This window comes from Lepidochelys olivacea, assembly GCF_965140295.1.
Source record: "Lepidochelys olivacea isolate rLepOli2 genome assembly, chromosome: 2".
Classification (NCBI taxonomy): Eukaryota; Metazoa; Chordata; order Testudines; family Cheloniidae; genus Lepidochelys; species Lepidochelys olivacea.
The window spans coordinates 212,388,665-212,413,938 of record NC_140412.1 but is presented as its reverse complement, the minus strand read 5'-3'; the positions used below and the strand labels follow the sequence as shown (position 1 = coordinate 212,413,938).

The 25,274-nt window shown below is 41.5% G+C and overlaps 1 protein-coding gene across 6 annotated transcripts in view; it reads left to right on the top strand.

Annotated features, from left to right (window-relative positions):
- Positions 1–25,274, top strand: part of ITGB8 (integrin subunit beta 8) — a 74,915-nt gene that overhangs the window by 32,491 nt on the left and 17,150 nt on the right. For all 6 annotated transcript variants that reach the window (XM_084620721.1, XM_084620722.1, XM_084620724.1 and 3 more), the window contains exons 4-9: positions 1–247; positions 1,769–1,934; positions 6,225–6,383; positions 13,431–13,526; positions 13,618–13,707; positions 21,872–22,006. In XM_084620721.1, coding sequence (XP_084476847.1) covers positions 1–247; positions 1,769–1,934; positions 6,225–6,383; positions 13,431–13,526; positions 13,618–13,707; positions 21,872–22,006 — 893 coding nt within the window. The remainder of the gene's footprint in view (positions 248–1,768; positions 1,935–6,224; positions 6,384–13,430; positions 13,527–13,617; positions 13,708–21,871; positions 22,007–25,274) is intronic.

Sequence of the window (25,274 nt, the reverse complement as noted above, 5' to 3'; positions counted from 1 at the left end):
GAGGTAAAGCAAGCTTTATGTTAAAAGTCCATCCTCTAGAGAAGTATCCAGTGGACCTTTATTATTTAGTTGATGTCTCAGCTTCTATGCACGACAACATAGAAAAATTAAATTCTGTTGGATTTGATTTATCTAAAAAGATGGCAAATATTTCCGTTGATTTTCGACTTGGCTTTGGATCATATGTGGACAAGACTGCATCACCCTATATTAGCATTCACCCAGAAAGAATCCATAATCAGTGCCGGTATGTAATGATGTGTGTTTATTTGGGAAATGCCAAGTGACAAAAAATGTATAAATAATAAGTTAATTAAACATGTTATGCTACATTATAATTTTTTTAAAACTTCACAATGAGTCTTTCTCTTTGATATCAGCTTGGTTTCCCAGCAATGTTCGGTTTCTAAGAAAAAAAGGCTTCTTTCACGCAGTATTCGGTGGTTATTTTTAAAATTTCAGAACCGCTTAAGACATACGTTTTGTACATTTTACATATGCTTTTGTGTTTAAAACAGTCAGATGTTGTGATTGATTATTTTACATGTTTATTTCCTAGGTACAGTACTTTCAAAACTTGGGTGTTAAAATGCTTCCCTTGAAATTTTCGCTTTCATCCCTGTAATACATATTTCTCCCTTTCTATTTAACAAACAAAATAAGAACCTTTTGGGTTTGCTTCTGCCATTCTTACTTGGCCAGACCCCCATTTTCCCCAAGTGAGAAGTACAGGTTTGGACCAATTATTTTTGCATGTCACAGACATTATTCCTTGTATTCAACATGCATGTAAGGTGAGGGATCACTTTCCGTAACCTCTACAGAACAAGACTCCACACAACAAATCCAAATTCCCTTATAGGTAAATCAGGTTGTTTATGAATAATTAATATTAATCTTTTTTACATCATATATACTCGTTGCTACATATTAGCTCTGTTGTAAGGGCCTGAGTCCATTTAATCAGTGGGCATCTTTTCAGTTATTTCATGGGCTTTGGATAAGGAACTGTGTTTCTGAATTATTTAAGCACTTATGTATGTGCCTCAGTCCCACTGAAGTCAGTGCTTAACTATGTTGCAGAAAAAGGGCCTAATCTATGGGTTCTGGAATCAGCCCAGCTATCTCTTCCTCAAAGCTTCCTTAACATAAAGTGGTAAAAATTGTTTAACCTCTGGGAATTTGAGAACTTACTCTTCCATCCATGTGGCTAGACAACTGTTATTAATCTCAATGTGAGGTATATGCATGTTTATGCCCTTTAGAATTGATCGTTTTTAGGTTTTGATTCTGTAGCTCATAGTCATGTGAAATTGTTACAGGATCTGGTCCTTAGTATGTAGTAGTTTTTTATCAGGACACAGAAACTTTGAATTTAAAGTCTAATTGTTCCCTTTCTTAGGGATTCCAAAGGGATAATGTGCTGTTTGAGGTTATACTGTCTCTTGCCATGTTTTGCTGTACATTAAATTCTATACTTCAGCATTGCTTATTTTTTGTTATGATTACATGAAAGCAATTAGGATTGGGTACACTTTTCACATAAATAGAAGAAAAAAGAACATAAACTATTTTTTGTTCAACATAAACTAGAAATATTTATAGTTCCAGTGAGTCTAATAAAGATTCTTTTATAAAAAAAACAAAATATATATTTTTCAAAATGGCTATGTTCACATGTTCGAAAAACCCACTTAGTACTGCAGTTATAAAAATTATTTTTAAATAATAATATAATATGTTGGGCTTGCTTTGTTTTCTCTTACAGTGATTATAATTTAGATTGTATGCCACCTCATGGCTACATTCATGTGCTCTCCCTGACTGACAACATAGCAGAGTTCAAAAATGCTGTGAATAAACAAAAGATCTCTGGGAATATTGATACACCTGAAGGGGGGTTTGATGCTATGCTTCAGGCAGCTGTGTGCCAGGTAAGGAGATTTCTGAACAAACAACTGAATGGCAGTTCAGCAACAGATGTGTATTTATCATTGTTTCTGTTCTCAATGATACTGAGCCCTTTATAATATAGCAATCATGCTCCTTATCATCTTTATGCCTGACAGAGGCATGACATTTCCCCCCAGCACCATTCCAATCTCCAAGCCATCATCAAGGCTCCCCTTGAAGTTCATTGTCCTTTTACTGGAGGAGGACTGAGTAGGGGAATCCCTTTCAGTGCTGATAATTGATGTGGCTCTTGTATGGGAAAAAAGGTTATTTAAAAATTAGGACTGTTGATTAATCGCAGTTAACTCACATCATTAACTCAAAAAATTAATCATGATTAAAAAAAATTAATCACGATTAATTGCCGTTTTAATTGCATTGTTAAACAATAGAATACCAATTGAAATTTATTAAATATTTTAGATGTTTTTCTACATTTTCAAATATATTAATTTCAAATACCACTCAGAATACAAAGTGTACAGTGCTCACTTTATATTATTATTTTTATTACAAATATTTGCACTGTAAAAACAATAAACAAAAGAAATAGTATTTTTCAATTGCCTCATACAGGTACCGTAATGTGAAATAGGTAAACAAGTACCCTTTATTGTGAAAGTGCAACTTACAAATGTGGATTTTTTTTTTGGTTACATAACTGCACTCAAAAACAAAACAATGTAAAACTTTAGAGCCTACAAGTCCACTCAGTCCTACTTCTTATTCAGCCAATCGCTAAGACAAACAAGTTTGTTCAAATTTGCAGGAGACAATGCTGCTTGCCTCTTGTTTACAATGTCACCTGAAAGTGAGAACAGGCATTCACATGGCACTTTTGTAGCTGGCATTGTGAGGTATTTATGTGCCAGATATACTAAACATTCAAATGCCCCTTTATCTTTGGCCACCATTCCAGACGATATGCTTCCATGCTAATGACGCTCGTAAAAAAATAATGCATTCATTAAATTTTGACTGAACTCCTTGGGGAAGAATAGTATGTCTCCTTGACTGTTTTATCCGCGTTCTTTTACATATTTCATGTTCTAGCAGTCTCGGATGATGACCGAGCACATGTTGTTCGTTTTAAGAACACTTTCAGTGCAGGTGTGACAAAACGCAAAGAAGGTACCAATATGAGATTTCTAAAAATAGCTACAGCTCTTAACCCAAGGTTTAAGAATCTGAAGTGCCTTCCAAAATCTGAAAGGGACAAGGGGTGGAGCATGCTTTCAGAAGTCTTAAAAGAGCAACACTCCGATGCGGAAACTACAGATCCCGAACCACGAGAAAAGAAAATCAACCTTCTGCTGGTGGCATCTGACTCAGATGATGAAAGTGAACATGTGTTGGGTCTGTACTGCTTTGGATCATTATCTAGCAGAACCCGTCATCAGCATGGACGCATGTCCTCTGGAATGGTGGTTGAAGTATGAAGGGACATATGAATCTTTAGCACTTCTGGTACGTAAATATCTTGTGGCGTATGTTATAACAGTACCATGGGAATGCCTGTTCTCACTTTCAGGTGACATTGTAAACAAGAGGCAAGCAGCATTGTCTCCTGCAAATTTGAACAAACTTGTTTGTCTGAGTGACTGGCTGAACAAGCAGTAGGAGTGAGTGGACTTGTAGGCTCTAAAGTTTTACATTGTTTTATTTTTTAATGCTGTTATTTTTTTGTATATATTTCTACATTTGTAAGTTCAACTTTCATGATAAAGAGATTGCATTACAGTACTTGTTTTTGGTGAATTGAAAAATACTATTTATTTTGTTTTTTACAGCACAAACATTTGTAATAAAAATAAAGTGAACACTGTACACTTCGTATTCTGTGTTGTAATTTAAATCAATATATTTGAAAATGTAGAAAACATTCAAAAATATTTAAATAAATGGTATTCTATTCTTATTTAACAGTGTGATTAATCGCGATTCATTTTGTTAATCACTTGACAGCCCTTGTAAAAATGGCACTTTCCTACTTAACAGATTTGGTCCGCGTGTGTGTGATCCGCTGCAAGAGTGCTGATTTTGGTGACAAAAAATAAGTTTTACTGTGTCTTATTCCCGTTAGCACAGCAGAGTCAACACCGCAATGGGAGACAGAGTTGGGAGCAAGTTCTCCTGCATCAACAGTATTGTTTACTAAGCTCCTATCAATTGCATTTACACAAGTTATTAAAGGTGTAATTTAAAGTCAGGAGTTGAACGAGTGTAACTGAGTGTCAGATTTGGCCTGAAAACTTTTATTATTGACAATGGAAAATTCCCATCTTGATTCTCCTATCATGGGTTGGATTTTCAGGGTTGGCAGTTAGAAAAAACTAACTGTAAAAATATAAACTGAACATATTTTATATTTGTAAATGATTCAGACACAATAATGATAAAATCCCACTTAACAATTTTAGGCTCTTTAAAGAGCGGACCTGTTCTTCAGCTGACCAAAGAAGGATCCCACTGAGCAATACAGAGTCCTCCCTCTACCTTTGTTCTAAGGGCTGTTCATGTGGTTTGAACTTCTAAAATCCTCCGTTTTAGCAAATATTTGAGGACTAAATTGTCATTGCCTTGTATGGTTTTAGCATACAGATGCATTTCAGTGTCAGTTCAATCTTGTAAAGAGTTTGTACTTTAAAAAAAAACAAAAAACCCACTTTACTGCATGCTTACAGAAACATCTTCATACTCTTGAATGAGGAAAGATCTACATGATTCATAAAGTTGAGTGCCATCCAGTCCTCTTACTTTTTGCTTTGTCAAGCAATGCAATTCCTGTCCAGCTTAGCAGGTAGGACTTCTGGACAATGGTACCGTTCAAGTCAAGAGGATCAGGCTTCTTTTCATGGTTCTTCTCTCTTATCCATTTATACATTTTCTTTTAGGAAAGGGGAATGAGTTGAGAGAATAATCACACAAAAAACACCCCACCAAAAACAGATTAACTGTGGGCTTCTTTATATTTAAAAGATAAATAGTGTAAAGCAGGAAAATAAACACAAAACATAGATATCCTATTCACATCTGCTACAAAAATTACTTTGAAGTACTGAAAGGATTTCTCGCATTTAAATGTTGATCACTGGATACATTCCATACTTCTGACATTCAGGAGACACAGGCCAGCTCTGCAGCTCCGCTGAATATATGCCTGGGTTGCCGAATGCATGGGTGTGATACATGATGCTGCCAGCAGCAGCGAGCAACCTGGCCGCAGCCAGCCCCACCTCTTCCTGCCCCTGCTCTGCCCCTGCCCCATTCTAACCCTTTCCCCCAAGCCCCCGCCTCTTTCTGGTTTCTGCCCCGTCTCCAGGTCGCTCGCTGCTGCCGACGCCAGGCCCCCGCTATTCCCCCAGTCCACCCTGGACCCTGTGTCCCCCTGAAGCGTGGGGCCCCCAAAGCACAGAGCCCCGGGCAGTTGCCCTGGTCTGTCCTGTGGACGGGACGGTTCTGCTTGGACCCTTTCTGGGCACCACCAAAAATTACACAAACCTGGCGCCCATGATTGATAGTTGTGATTTTTTTTTCATGTTAAATTTTGTTTAGTAGACTGCAATATCCTAACTGATGCTATGTTTTGTGTCCCTTTTGAGAAGCTGTGTAGTAAAAGGAATTTACAAAAAAAAAGTGTTTCTCTTATTTTGATTCTGGTATCATTAAGTATATTCAAAAATGTGTTGCATTCATACAGAAAATTGCTTTGTGCATTTCTTGTATGTAGTGATCTCAAATCAAAGAATTTTACAAACACTGTGCAGTTGAGTTGATAGGTACTAACATCACAAATGGAATTTTGCAGTTGTGTTGTACCAGCACATTGTATATTGCACAACAAATATTTCTGACTCAGTGTTTATGGGTTATTCCCCTTTTTTTAAAAAAAAAAGGTGGAGGGAGGCGGAGGAGAGGAGACAAGTCAATGGAAAATAAATCCATCTGCTCCAAGGTGGATCGAAACTAACAGAACTCATTTCTTGTGGACTTGCTAACCCTATGCCTCAATTCTCTAAAGCATTTAAACATGTGCAGAACTTTGCTAAAAGAGTGCTTTTCAGGATAAATACCCAGCCCCATATGTAAAGAAGTGCTTTAACTACTTTATCTGCCTTGAGTGTGTGCTTACACTCAGCTTCAGTGTTTGTTTCGTTTTTAAGCAGTGCAGTACCTAAAAGTAGACTTACATTGGACTTCCTTAGTCATATTTACCATTATAGAATTAAAAGAGTTACATTTCATTCTCATGAAATTTTTTTTTCTTTTAGAGCCATATTGGTTGGCGCAAAGAAGCAAAGAGATTACTTCTTGTGATGACAGATCAGACCTCTCATCTGGCCCTTGATAGTAAATTGGCCGGGATAGTAATTCCCAATGATGGAAATTGCCATCTGAAAGATAATGTGTATATCAAAGCTACAAGTATGGTAAGGTATATGTCATACACTCTTACCTTTGGGAAGCCAATGCATTGTCAAACTTAAAAATCAAGATTTTAAATTGGGACTAAACTGATGCTTCTACTTAAATTAGTAAAACATTAAGACCTGCCTTAGTAAGCAGGATGTGTAGGACCAAGAACAAGTGTGATGGAAGTAAAATTATTGATATCCTTTCTATCTGGTGTAAAATATTTCAGTAATCCATTTTGGTGGGGTCAGCAGTGTTCTGCAAAGCACAATATAGTAAGGTATTTTTAGGAGGTAAGTTACCATCTGATAGATCACCTGCCTCTGTTGTATAGAATGTAAAAGGGAAGGAGGGAAATTATCATTTTGTTGCATTACTCTGCACGAGAATATGTTAGCAATTTGCAGGAGTCTTGCATTATATGGTAGGGACTCCTTCTAGTAAATCAAACAGTGATGACAGTGCTTTAAGGTCAGGGAGGATGCTTTGTGGCATTGAAGGGAGTAGAGGATAGGGCCTTGTAGAAATCAGGCAGGAAGGATGACGTATAATAGTAAGGAACTAATTCGATCTTGGCACACTAAAAGGAGTCTTGTGCCAGAGGGGTTTAAAGAGTTAGCAGAGATTTAGATACATCAGAATTCCACACGACATGACTTACTGTTTTATGTATTCATGCAAAAAATGCATCAAATACATTGGCATGCAATGATAACCTGTTTCTATTCAGCAGGCTTGTTTTAGCTTTCAAAAGTCTTCTTCAATAATGTATGAAAGATTCTATAGTTTTAGAAAGCAATTTTTCTCAGATTTGTAGGGTTTAGTGAAATTGCTTAATATTAGTTCAGTTGGGGGAATAGGAATCACTGCCTAACCTATACATTAGAATCATAGAATATCAGGGTTGGAAGAGACCTCAGGAGGTCATCTAGTCCAACCCCCTGCTCAAAGGACCAATCCCCAACTAAATCATCCCAGCCAGGGCTTTGTCAAGCCTGACCTTAAAAACTTCTAAGGAAGGAGATTCCACCACCTCCTTAGGTAACGCATTCCAGTGCTTCATCACCCTCCTAGTGAAAAAGTTTTTCCTAATATCCAACCTAAACCTCCCCCACTGCAACTTGAGCCCATTATTCCTTGTTTTGTCATCTGCTACCACTGAGAAAAGTCTAGATCCATCCTCTTTGGATCCCCCTTTCAGGTAGTTGAAAGCAGCTATTAAATCCCCCCTCATTCTTCTCTTCCGCAGACTAAACAATCCCAGTTCCCTCAGCCTCTCCTCATAAGTCATGTGTTCCAGTCCCCTAATCATTTTTGTTGCCCTCCGCTGGACGTTTTCCAATTTTTCCACATCCTTCTTGTAGTGTGGGGCCCAAAACTGGACGCAGTACTCCAGATGAGGCCTCACCAATGTCGAATAGAGGGGAACAATCACGTCCCTCGATCTGCTGGCAATGCCCCTACTTAATACATCCCAAAATGCCATTGGCCTTCTTGCCAACAAGGGCACACTGTTGACTCATATCTAGCATCTCGTCCACTGTAACCCCTAGGTCCTTTTCTGCAGAACTGCTGCCGAGCCATTCGGTCCCTAGTCTGTAGCGGTGCATAGGATTCTTCCATCCTAAGTGCAGGGCTCTGCACTTGTCCTTGTTGAACCTCATCAGATTTCTTTTGGCCCAATCCTCTAATTTGTCTAGGTCCCTCTGTATCCTATCCCTACCCTCCAGCGTATCTACCTCTCCTCCCAGTTTAGTGTCATCTGCAAACTTGCTGAGGGTGCAATCCACACCATCCTCCAGATCATTTGTGAAGATATTGAACAAAACAGGCCCAAAGACCAACCCTTGGGGCACTCCACTTGATACCAGCTGTCAACTAGACATGGAGCCATTGATCACTACCCGTTGAGCCCAACAATCTAGCCAACTTTCTATCTACCTTATAGTCCATTCATCCAGCCCATACTTCTTTAACTTGCTGGCAAGAATACTGTGGGAGACCGTGTCAAAATCTTTGCTAAAGTCAAGGAACAACACGTCCACTGCTTTCCCTTCATCCACAGAGCCAGTTATCTCGTCATAGAAGACGATTAGATTAGTCAGGCATGACTTGCCCTTGGTGAATCCATGCTGACTCTTCCGGATCACTTTCCTCTCCTCTAAGTGCTTCAGAATTTCATTACAGTCAAATAAGCAGATACCGGAAATATTAAATGGCAGGTGGGTCTTTGGTTTATGCAGTGCCATTGCAACACAGCATCGTCCATGAGACAAACATTGCCAACAGGCAACTTTGCTGCCTCCAGGAGCTCACACTGTAAGACACGCATTTAGCTGCAGTGTAAGATAGCAGTAGTCCCCATTAACTCAGTAGGAACGCCATCTGTATATGCCAGGGCTGATTTTGATCCCAAAAGCACAGTGTACGCAGGAATGGCACAATAGAGCTAACAGTGCGTATGTACAAAAGCAGTAGAATACCTTCCAGAACAGCCACTTTGTGTTGTGTGACCATTGAAGCTGAAATGCTTCTCGGAACAAGTGGGTGTTTAGAAGCTTGGCAGACTGACTGCAAGGCTGTTTGGATTTCAGATTATCTAATGTCCTTTCGTTAATTTACTCCTTCTGTCACCTTTTGTATATTTCCCCTTGCTTATCAGGCTTGTTTATTCCCCTTCGGCTAGCCTGTTTGGTTTCAGTATTGTTATACTGCTCCAATGATGTAAACAACTATTCCATTTAATCTGTTTCATGAAAGTAATCCACAGGCATCCCTTCATCAGAACAGAAGACTATATACTTGTGAGTTATAGTATCTTTTCAGTTCCACTCATGTGTGACCCCTTTTACTTCAGAGGAGTTGCACTACTATAACAGAGGAGAATTTGGCTCTGTATATTAAACAATTGCTTTAAATATAGATCTTTTCTCTGGTGCCAAAGACTCTTCTGATGTTCTAGATAGTCCATCTGTTACAAAGCAAGTTCATTGTTTTCTGTGATTGTCAAGAATTTAACTGATAATTCAGTTTACATCTGGAAACACCAGTATAAAACAAAACAAAAAATGAGCTTCTCTATTAAGCCAGGATGGCTGCTGATTGCAGAAAGAGTTTTAAATGATCTTTCTGAACTAAAGGCTTTTGTGGTCATACTCTTCTGTGGATGGATACTTCCAAATGGGGTCAAGCCTTGCCCTGAGTTTTTGTGACAGAGATTTTGTGGAACAGGCAGTAGGTTTAGCCTCCCAAACCAAGTCATCCATGGATTTCCCCCAGTGAGGCATGTTTTGATACAACTGTTCTGCTGACCCTCTTTCCAGTTTTGCCATTGGCTGATGCATGCAGACATGTAGGAAGATGTGTAGCAGCAAACATGGGAAAGAGTTTCTCTGCACTCTGGATCTTTCACGATTTCAGACTTTTTGGAATAAATGTGATACAGCAGCATAATGCTTATCCATGCAGGGCTGCTGTGCAGTTTCCTACACAAATTGTTGCTGTGTTTTTCTCCATACAGAGTACATGGCATGTCTGGTGGTCCCTGCCAGCCTGATCTTACAGATGGAAAAGATTTAGTACAGCGGTTCTCAAACTGTGGGTTGGGACTCTGTTTTAAAGGGGTTGCCAGGGCTGGCGTTAGACTTGCTGGGGCCCAGGGCTGAAGCTGAAGCCCGAGCCCCACCCCCCGGGGCCAAAGCCAAAGCCCTAGGACTTCATTCCTGGGCAGCGAGGCCCAGATTACAGGCCTCCCACCTGCGTCTGAAACCTTTGGGCTTCGGCTTCACCCCCTACCCAGGGCAGGCTTTGGCTTTGGTTTCTCCTCCATCCCCTTCCCGCCTGGGGCGGCGGGGCTCAAGCGATCTCAGGCTTCGATCCCCTCTCCTGGGGCCGTGTAGTAACTTTTGTTGTCAGAAGGGGGTTGCGGTGCAATGAAGTTTGAGAACTGCTGATCTAGTAGATCATTAGGTTCTCATTTGTGCACTACAGACTGCTTCCTTGCCCTTTTAATAAATCAAATTTGTTGTGGCTTCTTCTAAGCATGCCCAGTAAGGTGTTGGGAGAGATAGAGATTGATGCTGTTTATTGCTTATAGAACACCTGAACAGACTGATTGGTTAGGTGATTCTGATTTTCTAATTACTGTAGGAATAGGGTTGTCAGATCTTGTCTACCCTGTTTTTGATGGAGGTTTCCTTTTATTCTGCCTTTAATTAAGGGACTCACTTTTTAATAAGATATTTTAAAATCTGGTGGAAAAGTCCTCCTCACCATTGATTAAGTTTTACTTTCTTCATACCTTTGATAATCCTACTTATCCTCTAGTCACCTAGAGACCCTTCCAAGAAAAACAGACACAGACCTGACTTTCTAATAAAACAAGCAAAAACAAAAAAGAAAACTTCTGCATTGGTGTAGAAAGAAGGCATGACTGTTTTTCCTCTTTGAAAATACATCCTACAAAAGAAAAAGCACTCACACCTATTTGTGTTTTGGTTTTATTTTTCTCCCTTATAGATCACTTTCCAACAATATTTTTTACAAAGTAGAGGAGCCATTTGCCATCAGGCTGTATTCCTACTAGCCTCTAGAAATAAACTAGGGAATAATAGAAGAAAGAGTAATTGGTGTGTTCTGTTTTCACTTAGCTGTGCCACTTAAGAGGATTCCGCCTTATTTACATACAAATACTTGCCTTTAAGACAGAAATTGTTTCCAGTTTGCCACTTTTTTCCTTGCTTCTTTCTGGCCTTTAAAGGTCCCCATGAGTGATGGGAGGAAAGGAGACTCTTTCCTTTTTTGATTAGAAATGTCCTTGTTTCACTCCCTCACCTCCTCCCCTGAAATATTTAATATCTCTGATAATTATTTTCTAAATTCAAGAAAACAGTAGGTTCGAGTAGGAAAAGAGCAATGATGTAACTAAAACTAGACAGGCTGTCTCAAAATGGAGTACATTTTCTTGGCTAGTAGAGAGAAAAGATAAGATAAAATACATAAAACATAGTAAGATTCTTACAGGAAGCAAAATGGGGTCAATGACTAATCCTGTTGCCAGCTGTGCCTTGTTATGATATTGTAATATGTTTGTAATATAATAGAAAATTAGCGCTCTCTGGAATTTTCTGTTGACAAATTTTACTTCGGCCTTATTTTTTTAAAATAAGAAACACGTTTTCAAACTCATCTAAAATGATATTTTAATACGTGATATAACAAATTCAGACATTACAATGAGTTAAAATGAAAATATAGGTAGCCTGTAGTTGCACTTATAAATTAACTAGCTGAGGCATAGACTTGAGACCCAATCCTACAAACTGTTACATGCATAAGACTTCAGTGAGCCCCATCTAAGTAAGAGTTTGTGTCATCAGGCCTAAGAGCCCAGTCCTACTCCCACAGAACTCGTTAAGAGCTTTTGCCATTGATTTTAGATTTGCCTCTGGCTGACTTTGCTTGAATGTTTGTTCCTGCAGTTTGACTACTGGGCTGGGCCTCACCATCTCGGAAATAGAGCTGAGTGAATAACTGATTTTTTAGTTCAGTGGTCAAACCAAAAAATCTGGAAAAAAATTGGTTTATTTCAAACCACAATTGATTTTTTTATTTCCCCCTGCATCCCCCAACTGGAAAAATTTCAGTTTTGGTTCAAAACTGTTTTGATTCTTTCAAAATTGTTTTCCTCCTCTTTTTTTTAAAATTTATTTATTTTTTTATTCAGCCAAAACTGAATTCAACCCAAATTCATAAACTGCATTTTACCAGCTGTACTAAGCCTTGTCTACACTAGAACATTTTGGTGTTGCAACTCTATAAAAAGCACCTTGCATCCATTCACACAATTCCTCTCCTTTGGTGAATGGGCTTTCAGTCTGCTGTTATGACTGCACTTGATCTGAGTAAAGCTAAGCACTGTTTCACCCAACATGTTTTGCTGCTGTGCTAGTATAAACAGGAGCTGTTGCAGCTGCAATCGTACAGTTGGTCTTCCCATTGATATCCCATAGTGATCCTAATAAATGACATCTCCACAACTTCCTCCCCTTCCCCCGATCCGTACAGGCCAACGGTACTGGTTGGGTTGTCCCATCTTATAAAGGCACAGAGACCTATTATAAGTAGACTTTATTTCAGTTTTCTCATTAGTTTTTCTACAGTAGTCTATACAGGAGGAGTTTTGTGGAAATGCCACATAGGGCTACCAAAATAACTTTTATTCCAAAGTTTGCTACAAAGAGGTGCAAAAGGGTCATTTTCCCTTGTTAGATCTGATTTCCTTGCAGGACTTTGATCTAGCCAGTGTGTGTCTGCCTGAGTGGTGGGCCCCCAAGGGTGTTGCTAAGTCAGTCCAGGGTGGGTGGGAGCGATGTGAATAGGAAGAAAGCCGTGGTCGGGATGGGTTCTATAACTCCTGTTACCTTACTCCAGCAATGGTGGGTAAGGTGCATCCTCCTGCACTTGGATTATAAGCTTCCTCCCTTCCCTCCCTGCCACAAGTGAAAGTAGCTGCTTATTGGCACTAGCGCAGCTATTCTCTGCTTCCATGACCACCTCATTTGTCAATAACAGGCATGTGCCCTTACGGAAACACCACCAAATACCCCAAGCTCTATGTCCTTACCACTTTCATCATCCTGAGTAGTATGTCGTCTTCAGGTAACAAGGGGAGCAAACAGAAGAAGGGAAACAAACAATGAAAAAGAAGCTGAAAAATGAGACAAGATATGGGTAGTGTCAGGAGAAAACAGGCATAGAAAAATACAAGAGAGGTGTGGGGGAGGAAGGTTAATAGGCAACAACTGTGGTACCAGTGCCCATAAAGCAATACCATGGAAGATGGTGTCTCTATCAAAAGGTTGAGAAGCATTGAACTAAGTCCTGATTAATTTCCCTGTACTTTACCATGAATCATATGTGTTTAATTTAATTTTTGTTAAGTATTCAAAGATTGGAATAACTCCCAAGTATGTTTATTTTACTGCTCAGAGACCACAGAATATGATTAACATGGGTTTTGTCTACCAAAACTGAAGTCTTTTATAGTTTATTATATTTTTCAGGAGCATCCATCGCTTGGGCAACTTTCTGAAAAACTGATAGACAACAACATCAATGTTATCTTTGCAGTTCAAGGAAACCAGTTTCACTGGTATAAGGTGTGATAAAAGTCATAATTGCAATTGATTTATTTTTAAAAAGTGCAGTCTTAAGATTATAAATGTGAATAAATTATTGCATTTTTCATAGGATCTTTTGCCTCTGTTGCCTGGTACTGTCGCAAGACAAATAGAATCACAAGCAGCTAATCTCAATGATTTGGTGGTAGAAGCCTATCAGGTGTGTTTCCCGTGAAGATTTTGTATTGTTTTTTTTTCTTGTTTGTGCAGTTTTCTTACATATAATAAACTACAGCCTAAGGCTGAGATTTTCAAAAGTGCCTAGGGCAGTTAGGTGCCCAACTCCTATTGAAAGTCCATAGGAGTTGAGTGCCTGGCTCCTTTGAAATTCCTAGCATGAGGTCCGTATCTGGTGAACATTGTAAGTGACCTATTCCTCTGATGGTTAGGATGGGTTCTCAGTTTATTGGTGCCTTAATTGCTCCTGACTGTCCCAAGGAATCCTTTGCACTGGTTGTCATGCTACTTCCTAGGAAGTGGTTTGTGGGTTTAGGTGCATTTTCTGTGTCTCCGCCTTCCTTAACTTTTTTCTGTCACTTCTGCCTTTTCTAATTTTTTTCCTTTTTGGTCTCTCTTTTTTTCTCCCTCTTAGTTCTATATTCTATCTCTGTTCCCTCCTTTATCCTCTTACTTTTTACCCATTCTGTTTTCCTATACATATGCTTTCTTTTTTAGCTGTTTTTCCCAAAACCAATATTACATAAAGGCTAAGAAATGTAATACAAAACTATAGATATTGCATCTGCGATATGGCTGTATATTACAACATTTTTTTACTTGTAGGAGTTGGGGGTGTCTTATTTACTGATGTCCACTTGTGATATAGTCTTAAAGTAGGTTTTGCCATAGCAGGATAACTATGTTAAAATTGGACTTGCAAGGAGATCTCAGAGCATTTGACATCTTTTGTGTAAGGAAAAAGTTTTACAAACCATTGTCTTTTGAGGTCTGAGGATTATCAAGGCATACCAAATAAGTCACTAAAGTATGTCACTGCACATTTAACTTGCAGTGCTGTTAAAGGCAAACACTATGAAATAGCCAAAGACAGACAAAATAGCGGGAGTTGAATTGATACAAATCAGTTTTTCAGTGAATTTAATCTGTGTTGTGTCTTCTCTGATCATGTTAATTTTGAAAGGTGATTTCCAGAAAACTTCCAAGGTTTGTGCTAAGCATCATTTGGTTAAGGCCACTGGCCTCTTTAGCATTCCATAGTATCAGTAGATTATTTCTTGCTACATCGTTTCTGACCAGTAACATGGCACATTTGTGTTAGTCATCAAATATCCTACCTCAATTTTTAGAAGATACCCCTGGACATAATGAGAAGAAATGAAAATTTCACAATGTAACCTTTTTGTTTTATCGAAGATTATTCAGGTCTTTCCTGCTCCATCCACCCACTCTCTCATCCTGTTTTTTACTTCTCAAATATCCATTATTTCTTTTCTTCCTTCCCTCCTCCCTTCCTTGTGGGTTTGGTACTTTCAGTTTTTAAAATGGTTCTAGCATGTGTGCTGCACAAATACATTGTGAACTGGCCTTGGATGTTTTGCCTTCCTGAAATCAAATGTGTTAATATAAGAAAATAAATGTAGTTGTTAATGTTAGATAGTGGGCGTTTTGCACTTGTGTTCTAAGCAGGGAAATCTATTGGCTTATATATGGAAAACACTGCCTGAAAATCCTTGGCTAAAAAACGATAGATGAGTCACTAATTTTCAGAGGTCAAAAAACATGTTTTCAGATTCATGTAATTTATCTTCCTTTTATAACAGCGAAAATGTCCAATTAAATATTTAAAACCCACTAAAATAGGGGAAAGTATACATATCACTTTTGTACAGATAGTAGTAGCTTTTAGCAATCAGTTTTAATAAATCTGTAATAAGCCAAATAGAAGAAATATTCCCTCTAAAATGAACAGGTGGACTCATTGCACAGTAGTGCAGTTTTTGATTGTGTTGGGTTTTTGTTTCATATGACTGTAGTACTCAAATGCCCCAATCAGGATTGGCTAGTTGCCTGCTTAATACCATCTGTCCTGAATAAATCAGTTAGTATAATCCAGTAGCTTTTAGAATAACCTGAGGCTTGTCCTGAGAAAATTTTCCTAAGCAGATGCAAAATGTCATAAGAGGAAACTGTCAAGCTAATTTGGAACCCTTCCTGCTAGATAACAATAGATGCATACTTGCTCTTTTATTTAAAGAGTGCTGTTAAGACAGCATTGTCACTGCAATAACCAGTTTTTGTTACACACAGTCATTAGAATAGGTTTTTCAATGGTCATAAATACACAGTCACAAAAGTATGTAAAAATAGCAGGAAACTTGAATGTGGATACCCTAATCATCTTCTTCGAGTGCTTGCTTATGTCTAGTTCAATATAGTTGTGCGTATGTCACGTGCACGGTCGCTGGAAGTTTTCCCCCTGGTCGTAGCCATCAGGTCGATTCTGGTACCCCCTGGAGTGGTGCCTTCATGGTGTGGTATATAGGCACCTGCTGACCCACCACTTCCAGCGACCCTCATGGATGGGAAGAAGGAACTGAGGAACACTCTCCTTCTCTTGCTCTGCATGCAAATACTCCTTAGTGGTTTCCTGTAAAATAGAGTGTAAATAGTTCAATTAGTTGGTAGTTAGCAAATAGTTAGATAAGATAGGGTATTTGTAAGCTCCTGCACCAAGGTGCTTACCACCAGGGTCCCGGGGCAAGCCTTGGTCTCAGAGCTTCAAATAGTGTGCAAAATGCCACAAGCCCATGCTGGTAAGCAACCCACATGACAGCTGCCTGAAGTGCCTGGGAGAGAGCCACATTCAGGAAAAATGCCGACTCTGTAAGAACATTAAGCCCCGGACTAAGAAGAAGAGAGACAATAGACTAAAATTTCTTTTAATGGAGGCAGCACTTTGCATCAAAACCCTCATTTAGAGAGGCTCAGTGAGACCCGGGATGCCTGGCACTGGTTATGTGGCACCCATACAGTTCCCCGACTGCCAAGAAGTCAACCCTGGCTTGTTGGCACTGCTCCCCATCACCAGTGCAGAAGAAAAGGACAAAGAAGTCAGACCGGGGACAATTCAATCTGAGAAAAGCCACAGAGAGAGTGAGACCTGTGTTGGGCCACTCTTACATGGGCAGCAACCAGCCTGCACCATTGACTTCAGCCGCGGGAAGGGACCTGTTGAGTCCGGTGCGCGTGGGCTCCCCACCTAGGGTAAGCCAGAGGTGACTCAACCCTAGAGACATATGAGGCAGTGAGAGACCTTCTGTCCCTTCCAGCAGCTCCTCTAAGCCAAGGCCCATCGGTGGCAGCCCAAGTACTGTAGGAACCTGTCCCACAGAGGCAAGGGCTTGTCTTGGGCAAGCCGACAATAATGGTGAAGCACTGCCCGGCATCTCACTCCTTCTCTAGTAGCTCCACTCCTCGCCGATTGCAGCCCCAGTGCCGGTTGCAATTCCGACACCCGGTCACGACCCTGGCACTGCTGCCCATTGAGGCGCTGATCACATTCCTGGAGCAAATCACCATTGAGGCACCGCTCCTCAACGCGGTTCAACTGTGGTTGATGGGTAGAGCACCGCCATGATCACTCAGGAGCGGGTCCTTGGGCTCCAAAGTTGCAGGCAGGGTCTTATACCTCGCGACACAGCAGACATCAGGCGGACCTTGGGCATCCTGTGCTGGTGACCCAGGGGTTGGCACAAGCAACATGGCCACCTGCCCAGTGGCAGCTGCCACTACATTGGCCAATGTGGACTCCATGGGCAGCGCAAACCTACCAAGCCTCCCACATGGGTCGGTCCCACTTGGTGCCCTCAGAGGTGAGGGTACCTCCACCTTCCCCTTTGGAGAGGGGTTCAGTTCTGGGGGCAGAAATGGAGGAGGCCTAGGACACCCCCACAAGGGACCCACCAGCCATGGAGGACATGCAGTCCCAGATGACATTCCAAGCCTCATCATCATCTTCTCCCACAAGGCAGTGGCAGGTATGTCCATAACACCCACGCAAGTTGATTACAGGGCCCATCAAGAGCTCTCGTATCGAGTGGTTCAGAACCTGAATGTACAAGTGAAGGAGATAGAGGAATTTGCTCTGGCCTTGGTGGACATATTGACATCCTCAGGTCCAGCTCGAGTGGCTCTACCTTTAAACGATGCCATTTTACAGCAAGGCAAACCCCTGCATCTCTCCAACCCACGGCTAAGAGAGTGGAACGAAAGTACTTTGTTCCCCTGAAGGGGTATGAGTACCTATATACTCATCCCCCGCTGGGTTCCCTAGTTGTGGCTGCTGCAAACAAGCAGGAAAGACAGGGACAACAAGAATCCTCGCCTACGGCAAAGGAGGCCAGGAAACTAAACCTGTTGGGGAGAAAGTTCTACTCTACACAGGGCCTCCAACTGAGGATCTTGAACCACCAGGTCCTCGTAAGTTGTTATGACTTTAATTCATAGTCTGCCATGTTAAAGAGCTCTTACCGACAGAGTCTAGAGCAGAGTTCGCAGCTTTGATGGAGGAAGGCAAGCTGTAGCCCAGGCATCCATCCAGGCGGCCTTGATCCTGCAGATGCGGCAGCCCACACCACAGCCACAGTTGTAGTAATGAGACTGAGCTCTTGGCTCCAGTCCTCTGGACTCCCTCATGAGATCCAGAAAACAATTCAGGACCTGATGTTTGAGGGAAATTCTCTCTTTTCAGATTAAATGGATGCCCGTATTCATAATCTGAAGGATTCCAGGGCCACTCTGACGTCGTTAGGACTTCACACACCAGCCCCGGCTCATAAACTTTATAAGCCCCAACCTATGGGCTGATTCTACCAGCCTCATCAACTGCAGAGGCAGGACTTTGGTCGGTAGAGGAACAAGGGCTTTCGGAGGAGGCATACACCTCATGCCCCTTCAACATCCACGTCTATGCCCTCAAAACAACCGGCGGGGTCTAAGCAGTCATTTTGTGGGTGCGCCCAAGGATGGCACACCAGACCAAAGCCTGGATCTTACCTCTATGTTTGTGGCCCATTTGTCCCATTTTTACTGTGCCTGGATCAACATCACTTCAGACCATTAGGTGCTCCACACGGTAGAAGTGGGATATACCCTGCAGTTCATTTCTTCCCCTCCTTCCCACCCTCCCTCCCTGTCCCTCTTCAGGGACCCTGAGACTTCTGGCCCATGAAGTATAGTTGTTCCTAAGGGTGGGAGCCGTGGAAGTCATTTCTGTGGGGTTAAGAGACAAAGGGTTTTACTCACACTACTTCCTGATCCCGAAGGTCAACAGGGATCTCAGACCCATCCTAGACCTGCAGAACCTCAACAAGTTTATGAAGAAGTTGAAGTTCAGTATGGTCTTCCTAGCCTCTAATATTCCTTCCCTAAGATTCAGCTACCCTGTCGGCAGCTCCACAAGTATTCACAAAGTGCATGGCAGTGGTGGTGGCCTTTCTCAGGAGGCAAGGAGTGCAGGTCTTACCTGGCTGATCAAAAGTTGGTTGAGAGATGTGCTAGAAGAGCATATGAACCTCTTACAGTCCACTTTCAGGAACCTGGGGCTTCTGATAAACGAGCACAAGTCGATTTTCTCTCCTATTCAAAGGACAGAGTTCATAGGAGCGGTTCTCAACTCAAACCAAGCCAGAGCCTCCTGCCAGAGAACTGCCTCAAGGCCATCCAAGAGATCATAAATAGTCTGAAGTCCTTTACCATCACCTGCCTGAGGCTCCTGGGACATATGGCCTCTTGTACCTACGTGGTGCAGCATGCACAGCTCAGACTGCAGCCTCTCCAAGCATGGGTGGCATTGGGTAACCAGGCCATCACCCATTGGACGAGGTGATCACTCTTCCCTCAGCAGGAATGCTCACTCTCCAGTGGTGACTGGACTGAGACACAGTGTGTGCCAGTATCTCCTTCACAAGGCCCACCCCTTCAATGTTGCTGGTCACTAACAGTTCGGACATGGGATGGGAAGCTCACTTGGGGAGTCCCCCTCAGGACTCAGGGCCTCTGGACGCCAGAGGAATTAGCCCTACATATCAATGTCAGGGAATTAAGAGCAGTGCACCCAGCCTGTCAGGCATTCTGTCACAACGTACATGGCAAATGCGTGCCACAACCACAATGTTTTATATAAATAAACAAGGGGGTGGGCTCGCTCTTTTCCCCCATGGCAGGAAGCGCTGAGGCTATGGGAGTACTGCATAGTCAATTCCATTCCCCTGGAAGCCTCCTGTCTACCAGACACTCAGAACAGGCTGGCAGACCACCTGACAGATCCTTCACCAATCATCACGAGTGGTCCGTCTGACCAGACATCTTGAATGCAGTTTTCCAGAGGTCTGGGTTTCCCCAGGTGGAACTGTTTGCAACCAGATTTAACAGGAAATGCCTCCAGTTCTGTTCATACCTGGGGCACAGCTCAGGCTCACTCTTGAATACCCTTCTCCTTCCCTGGAGAGGGAAGTTTCTCTACGCCTTTCCTCCCACACTGCTCATCAATAGGGTGTTGCTCAAGGTAAGGAGGGACAAAGGTGCACATAATCCTTATAGCACCGGCATACCAGTCAGTCTTCTGGTGCTGCTGGACTTGATTGCCCAGGAGCACAGATGTATGCTCCACCCAAACCTGGAGTCCCCTACACTTGAAGACCTGGAAGCTCCATGGCTGAGTGAGGCAGAACAGGACTGCTTGGCACTGGTGCGAGCTGTCCTTATGGGTATCAGAAAGCAGTCAACTAGAGTGGCCTATTTGGCTACGTGGAATAGGTTTATGCTGTGGTCACTGAAGAGAAAGATCCTACCTTTGGAGGCCCCACTGCCCGTTATCCTGGACTACCCATTCTACTTGAAGAAGGAAGGTCTTGCGGTATCGTCCATCAGGGTTCACTTAGCTGCAATCTCGGCCCCAGCGGTGAATGGCTGGTTGGTATTTTCAAACCTGATCTGTGCCCAATACTTGAAGGTATTAGAGCATTTGTATCCACAAGTGTGCCAGCCTCTGCCTCCTTCCGACCTCATCCTGGTAGTGTCAAGACTGACAGGGCCACCGTTCGAGCCAATGGCAACATGCCCTTGCTCTACTTGTCCTGTAAGACAGTCTTCATGGTAGCCATTATTTTGGCCAGAAGAGTCTCAGAAAACTGAGCCCTCACCTCTGAACCACTGTATACAGTTTTCTTCAAGGACAAGGTCCAACTTTGACCACATCCGTCCTTCTTTCCGAAAGTGGTCTCTTATTTTCACAGTAACCAGGACATTTTTCTTCCCATATTCTATCCCAAGCCTCATGCTAATAGGCCTGAGCAGAGGTTACGGTCTCTGGACGTTAGATGCGCACCTTTTTACATAGAAAGGACCAAGCCATTCCAGAAGACCACTCAGCTTTTTGTCACTATTGCAGAGAGGATAAAGGGGAATCCTTGCTTGACACAGAGAATCTCCTCTTGGATCACATCCTGCATCCGCACGTGCTACGATGTAGCTTAAGTGTCACCTCCACTCTTGCCACAATTCCGAATAAAGAATCCACACTCCACAAGATCCCAAGCCTCTTCAGCAGCATTTGTGGCTCGAGTCCCGATCCTGGATATCTGCAGGGCGGTGACCTGATCTTCTGTCTCCACATTCACCTCGCACTATGCCATCACTCAACAGGTCAGAAATTCTGCAGCTTTTGGAACAGCAGTCCTCCAGTCTGTGTCTCAGCGAAACTCCGATCCCACCACCTGACTGATTGCTTGGGAATCACCTATATTGGAATGGATGTGAGCAAGCAATCAAAGAAGAAAAAATGGTCACTAACTTTTCTGTAACTGTTCTTTGAGATGTGTTGCTCGTGACCATTCCACAACCCACCCACCTACCCCTCTGTTGGAGTTGTCGGCAAGAAGGAACTGAGGAGGCGGCAAACCAGCAGGTGAATATATACTGCGCCATGAAGGCGCCACTCCAAGGGGCATCATAGTCAACCTGATGGATACCACTAGGGGAAAAACTTCTGGCGATGGTGCATCCGACGCACGCACACCTATATTGGAATGGGCATCAGCAACACATCCTGAAGAACAATAACCTTACGGAAAGGTTAGTAGCCGTTTTTTCTTTTTCAGGATTACTAGTTAACTGATTGTATGTATTTGGAATATAATTGGGTCTTTATATGGAAAACAATGCTTTAATTCATTCCATTATTCGAACAGACAAGATTTTTTCATTTCAGTTAAATCCACTCAGTCAAGCATGGTCATGTTTTAGATGCTAATGCATATTACATGTTGAAATGCAATGTAATTAAAAATTGTTTTTCATTACAGAAACTAATCTCTGAAGTGAAAATTCAGGTGGATAACCAGATCCAAGATCTACACTTTAATGTAACTGCAATCTGTCCTGATGGAAGTAGAAAAACAGGCATGGAAGGATGCAAAAATGTGGCTTATAATGAAGAAGTATGTTGAGTTTCTCAATTGCAAAGGAATTGAGCCATGTATTATATGTTTCTTAGTTGTATGGTATCTTCTAGAGCTTTTTTAAGACCAAAAGTAGATTTCTGTGTTCTTGATTATCAACTCTCCAAATTCACCTTGGCATTATTTCTCCTGAACCTTATTTAAAACCAAAAGCTAATGTTTGTTCTCACTGATCTCCTGGAGATGAGGTTCAAAGCATTGTTGTCAACAATCTAAATAATATTGATGAGGATCATTCCCCACAGCCCACCATTGAATGTGCTCATGTTTTATATGAAAGGTCTCTTCAGCTGAAGAGCCTTAAAGGTATGTAAGGAGAAGAGAAGAGTCATTAGAGGCAGATTGACAACTGCTTGGCCATGGCTTGGGGCATTTTTTTTCTGCTTCTTTGCTTAAAAATTGTGTTTTCTACACATGCCCAGAGATCCTGGTAATTGGTTATATTGTGTAAATCAGATTAAAGGGTCAATTTATGTCCATCTGGAGCATTGTCCTCTAGTGGATGTAATTGGTTCTATTTGTGCGTGCATTTATATCTTTATTCCATTGCTTAAATTGGCAAAGCAATTTATTTAATTCATTAAAAAGAGGTCTGTGCTTTTTGGAGTGTAAGTTCAAGGAGTTCTATTCCTCTTACCAGGTTTATGTAGCTTAGCTAACGTCACTCATGTCTATGTATGTATGCAGTCACAAATCAGTGGATTTGCTCTGTGAAATTTAGAAATTACACCATGGTTTATGCTTTTGTAGATTTTGTTTGCATGACTAGTTCCAGATCGGCTTGCTAGTTTTTTCCTTTAAGCTCAGCTACAGTGTTCCCACCTATGCTTGCTATAGGTAGTATCATTGTAATTAGTTCTGTTGTCTAATGAACAGAAAAACAAATCATAGAATCATAGAATATCAGGGTTGGAAGGGACCCCAGAAGGTCATCTAGTCCAACCCCCTGCTCAAAGCAGGACCAATTCCCAGTTAAATGTTTATCTGTTTCCTTTTAATAAAAAAAAAAAAAAAAAAAGATAGCAAATGTGGTCCAAAACTAGCAGCAGCTGAAAATCAGCCTTCTTCAAGAGGTTAACTTCTTAACAGTAAATCTTCCTTTCAGTATTTGTTTACTCAGAGAATGCTTTTCCTTCATTCTCACATTCCTTTCATTGCACAATCCTCCTTCCTTTCTCCTCCTACCAAAACACAAAACTTTGGAAGATTCTGTGACCTCTTCAAGGTATAAGCACTTCAGCTAGTCTTTCTAGTAAGGCCTGTCATAATGTTTGGTGGTCTTCATACTGTGTCCTAAAAGCATGATACTCTTTTAAATGTTGTACAGTGGTGACCCAGGAGTTTAGGATCATGCATCAAGAAAACACGGGAGAAAGACAATATACCATGTCCTGCTGCTTGGAGGCACAGCCTTTCTCCTCTGTTACCCATATACAAATCAGGTCTGAGGCTTTTTTCAGTCTGGTCCCAAGATAGAGGTAACTGCCAAACAAAGGCTGGCTTTCTTTAGCTGGGGGTCAGAGAGGTGTGGGGGAGAGAAGAAAAGGAGAAATAAGCAGTTTTAGTTTCTTGTACTTAGTCCAATTTCTTGTGTAATATAATAGTCAGTTTTTTATTTTCTGTATCTGGGCTTTGATTTAGAAGTCTGTAGACCTAGTTACCTCCTTAGACTGGAGAAGAGTAAAGTAAAACATTTCCTTCTTCCCTAATTCTTTTACCACCCCTTCTTTCTGTTTATATTCCTGCTCTGATGAACACAGGTGGGAGCTTTCCCTTTCCAATCAGCAGGCTGAGCAGCTTTTCAAAAGAGGCCCCCATGCCTGATTGCCTTCATAGGCAGTACCCTACCAATGGAAAAGACAATGGAAATGTCAAGGTTTTAATACTCAGTTGACCCAACCCATAGGAAAATATCTACTGCCTTCAAAGTTTCCAAAGGCCATGGGTTTTAGTTCATCAGTGGGCTGGCATATCAAAGAAGATGGATATCCCATGACAGAAGGACCAGAAGAAAAAAGGACAGCTCTGCAGAAGTGATTTGCAGAACTACTACTGCCTTTAGCTCTCTACAGTTCTATGTTCTGCGACTGTCTGTCCTTCTCCTGCCCCTGTTAGAATCTAGGTAGCCACCAAGAGCTCCCGTAGCCCTCTCTCATCACAGGGCAAGAGTTGGATGTGTTCTGGGCTCAGATTTCAGGCTGGTTCTTGTTGCTGTTTTTGTTACATTTGTATAAGATCCAGGGGGTTGGAGGGAGGTATTTCCCATGCCTAACCACTTGAAAGTAGTGGGGATTTTTGTTGAAGATTCCTTAGAAGATGGTCTTCTCCATCATCCCCTCCAGCTGGCTTTTTGTCTGGTGGAAGAAGGTTTGATGAGTCCCTGCTTTCTGTTTGCTGATAGCGGGAATGAGTTGGCAGCCAGAAAGATCTCACTCTGTACAGTCTACAGACCTTATTTTTTTCCTTGCTCATTTATAAGTCATAAAGGGAATAACCTACCCATGCACTCATTAAGATGCCAGCAACACACAGTGTTAAGGGTCACAGTGATATCATATTTTGCATATTGGAAACTAAGTGTATGTAGTCCTCAAGTAGAAGAGGACATTCATGGCCTAATCCAAGGTATTCATGCAGAAGTCCTAAAAGCCAGATTGGGTCTCCAAAGGAAACGTATCATTCAGATTACACAGTGAACCTTCAAATATTTAATATTTTAACTTTGTTTTATTTGCTGAGCTAGTGTTGGTGAAGTGCCAAAAAGTGAAAGTGGTGTTACAGGCTTAACAGTGCAATATGCATGTATATGTTGTTCGAACAAATACTTTTATTTAGATCTTAAAGTGACACAAAGGTTACTGATATGTTAACTCACTGATGTTAGGCTACTCTGAAAGGTTGATACATTTGTATTGGCATAAATTGTAAACTCTTTGTGGCAGGGACGTGTGGCACTGCAGAGTCCCGATTATGATCGAGGTTTCTAGGGGCTGTCATAATGTAAATAATAACAAGAAAAGGAAATTTCTAACATCATGGTCAGAAGTTAGAAATAGAACAGCTATCTTTGCAAATTCTGTATTCCTTTCTTTAAATCTGCATTCTGCAGATCATGTACAATGTCTTTTCAACATGAAATGTAGGCTGTTTTTGTCTTGTACTATTGGGTATCACTATGCTTGTTACTTTTGTCATTACTAAAATATGATGCATTCACTAATTGCTACTGTGTCTTCAGTCTTATTGC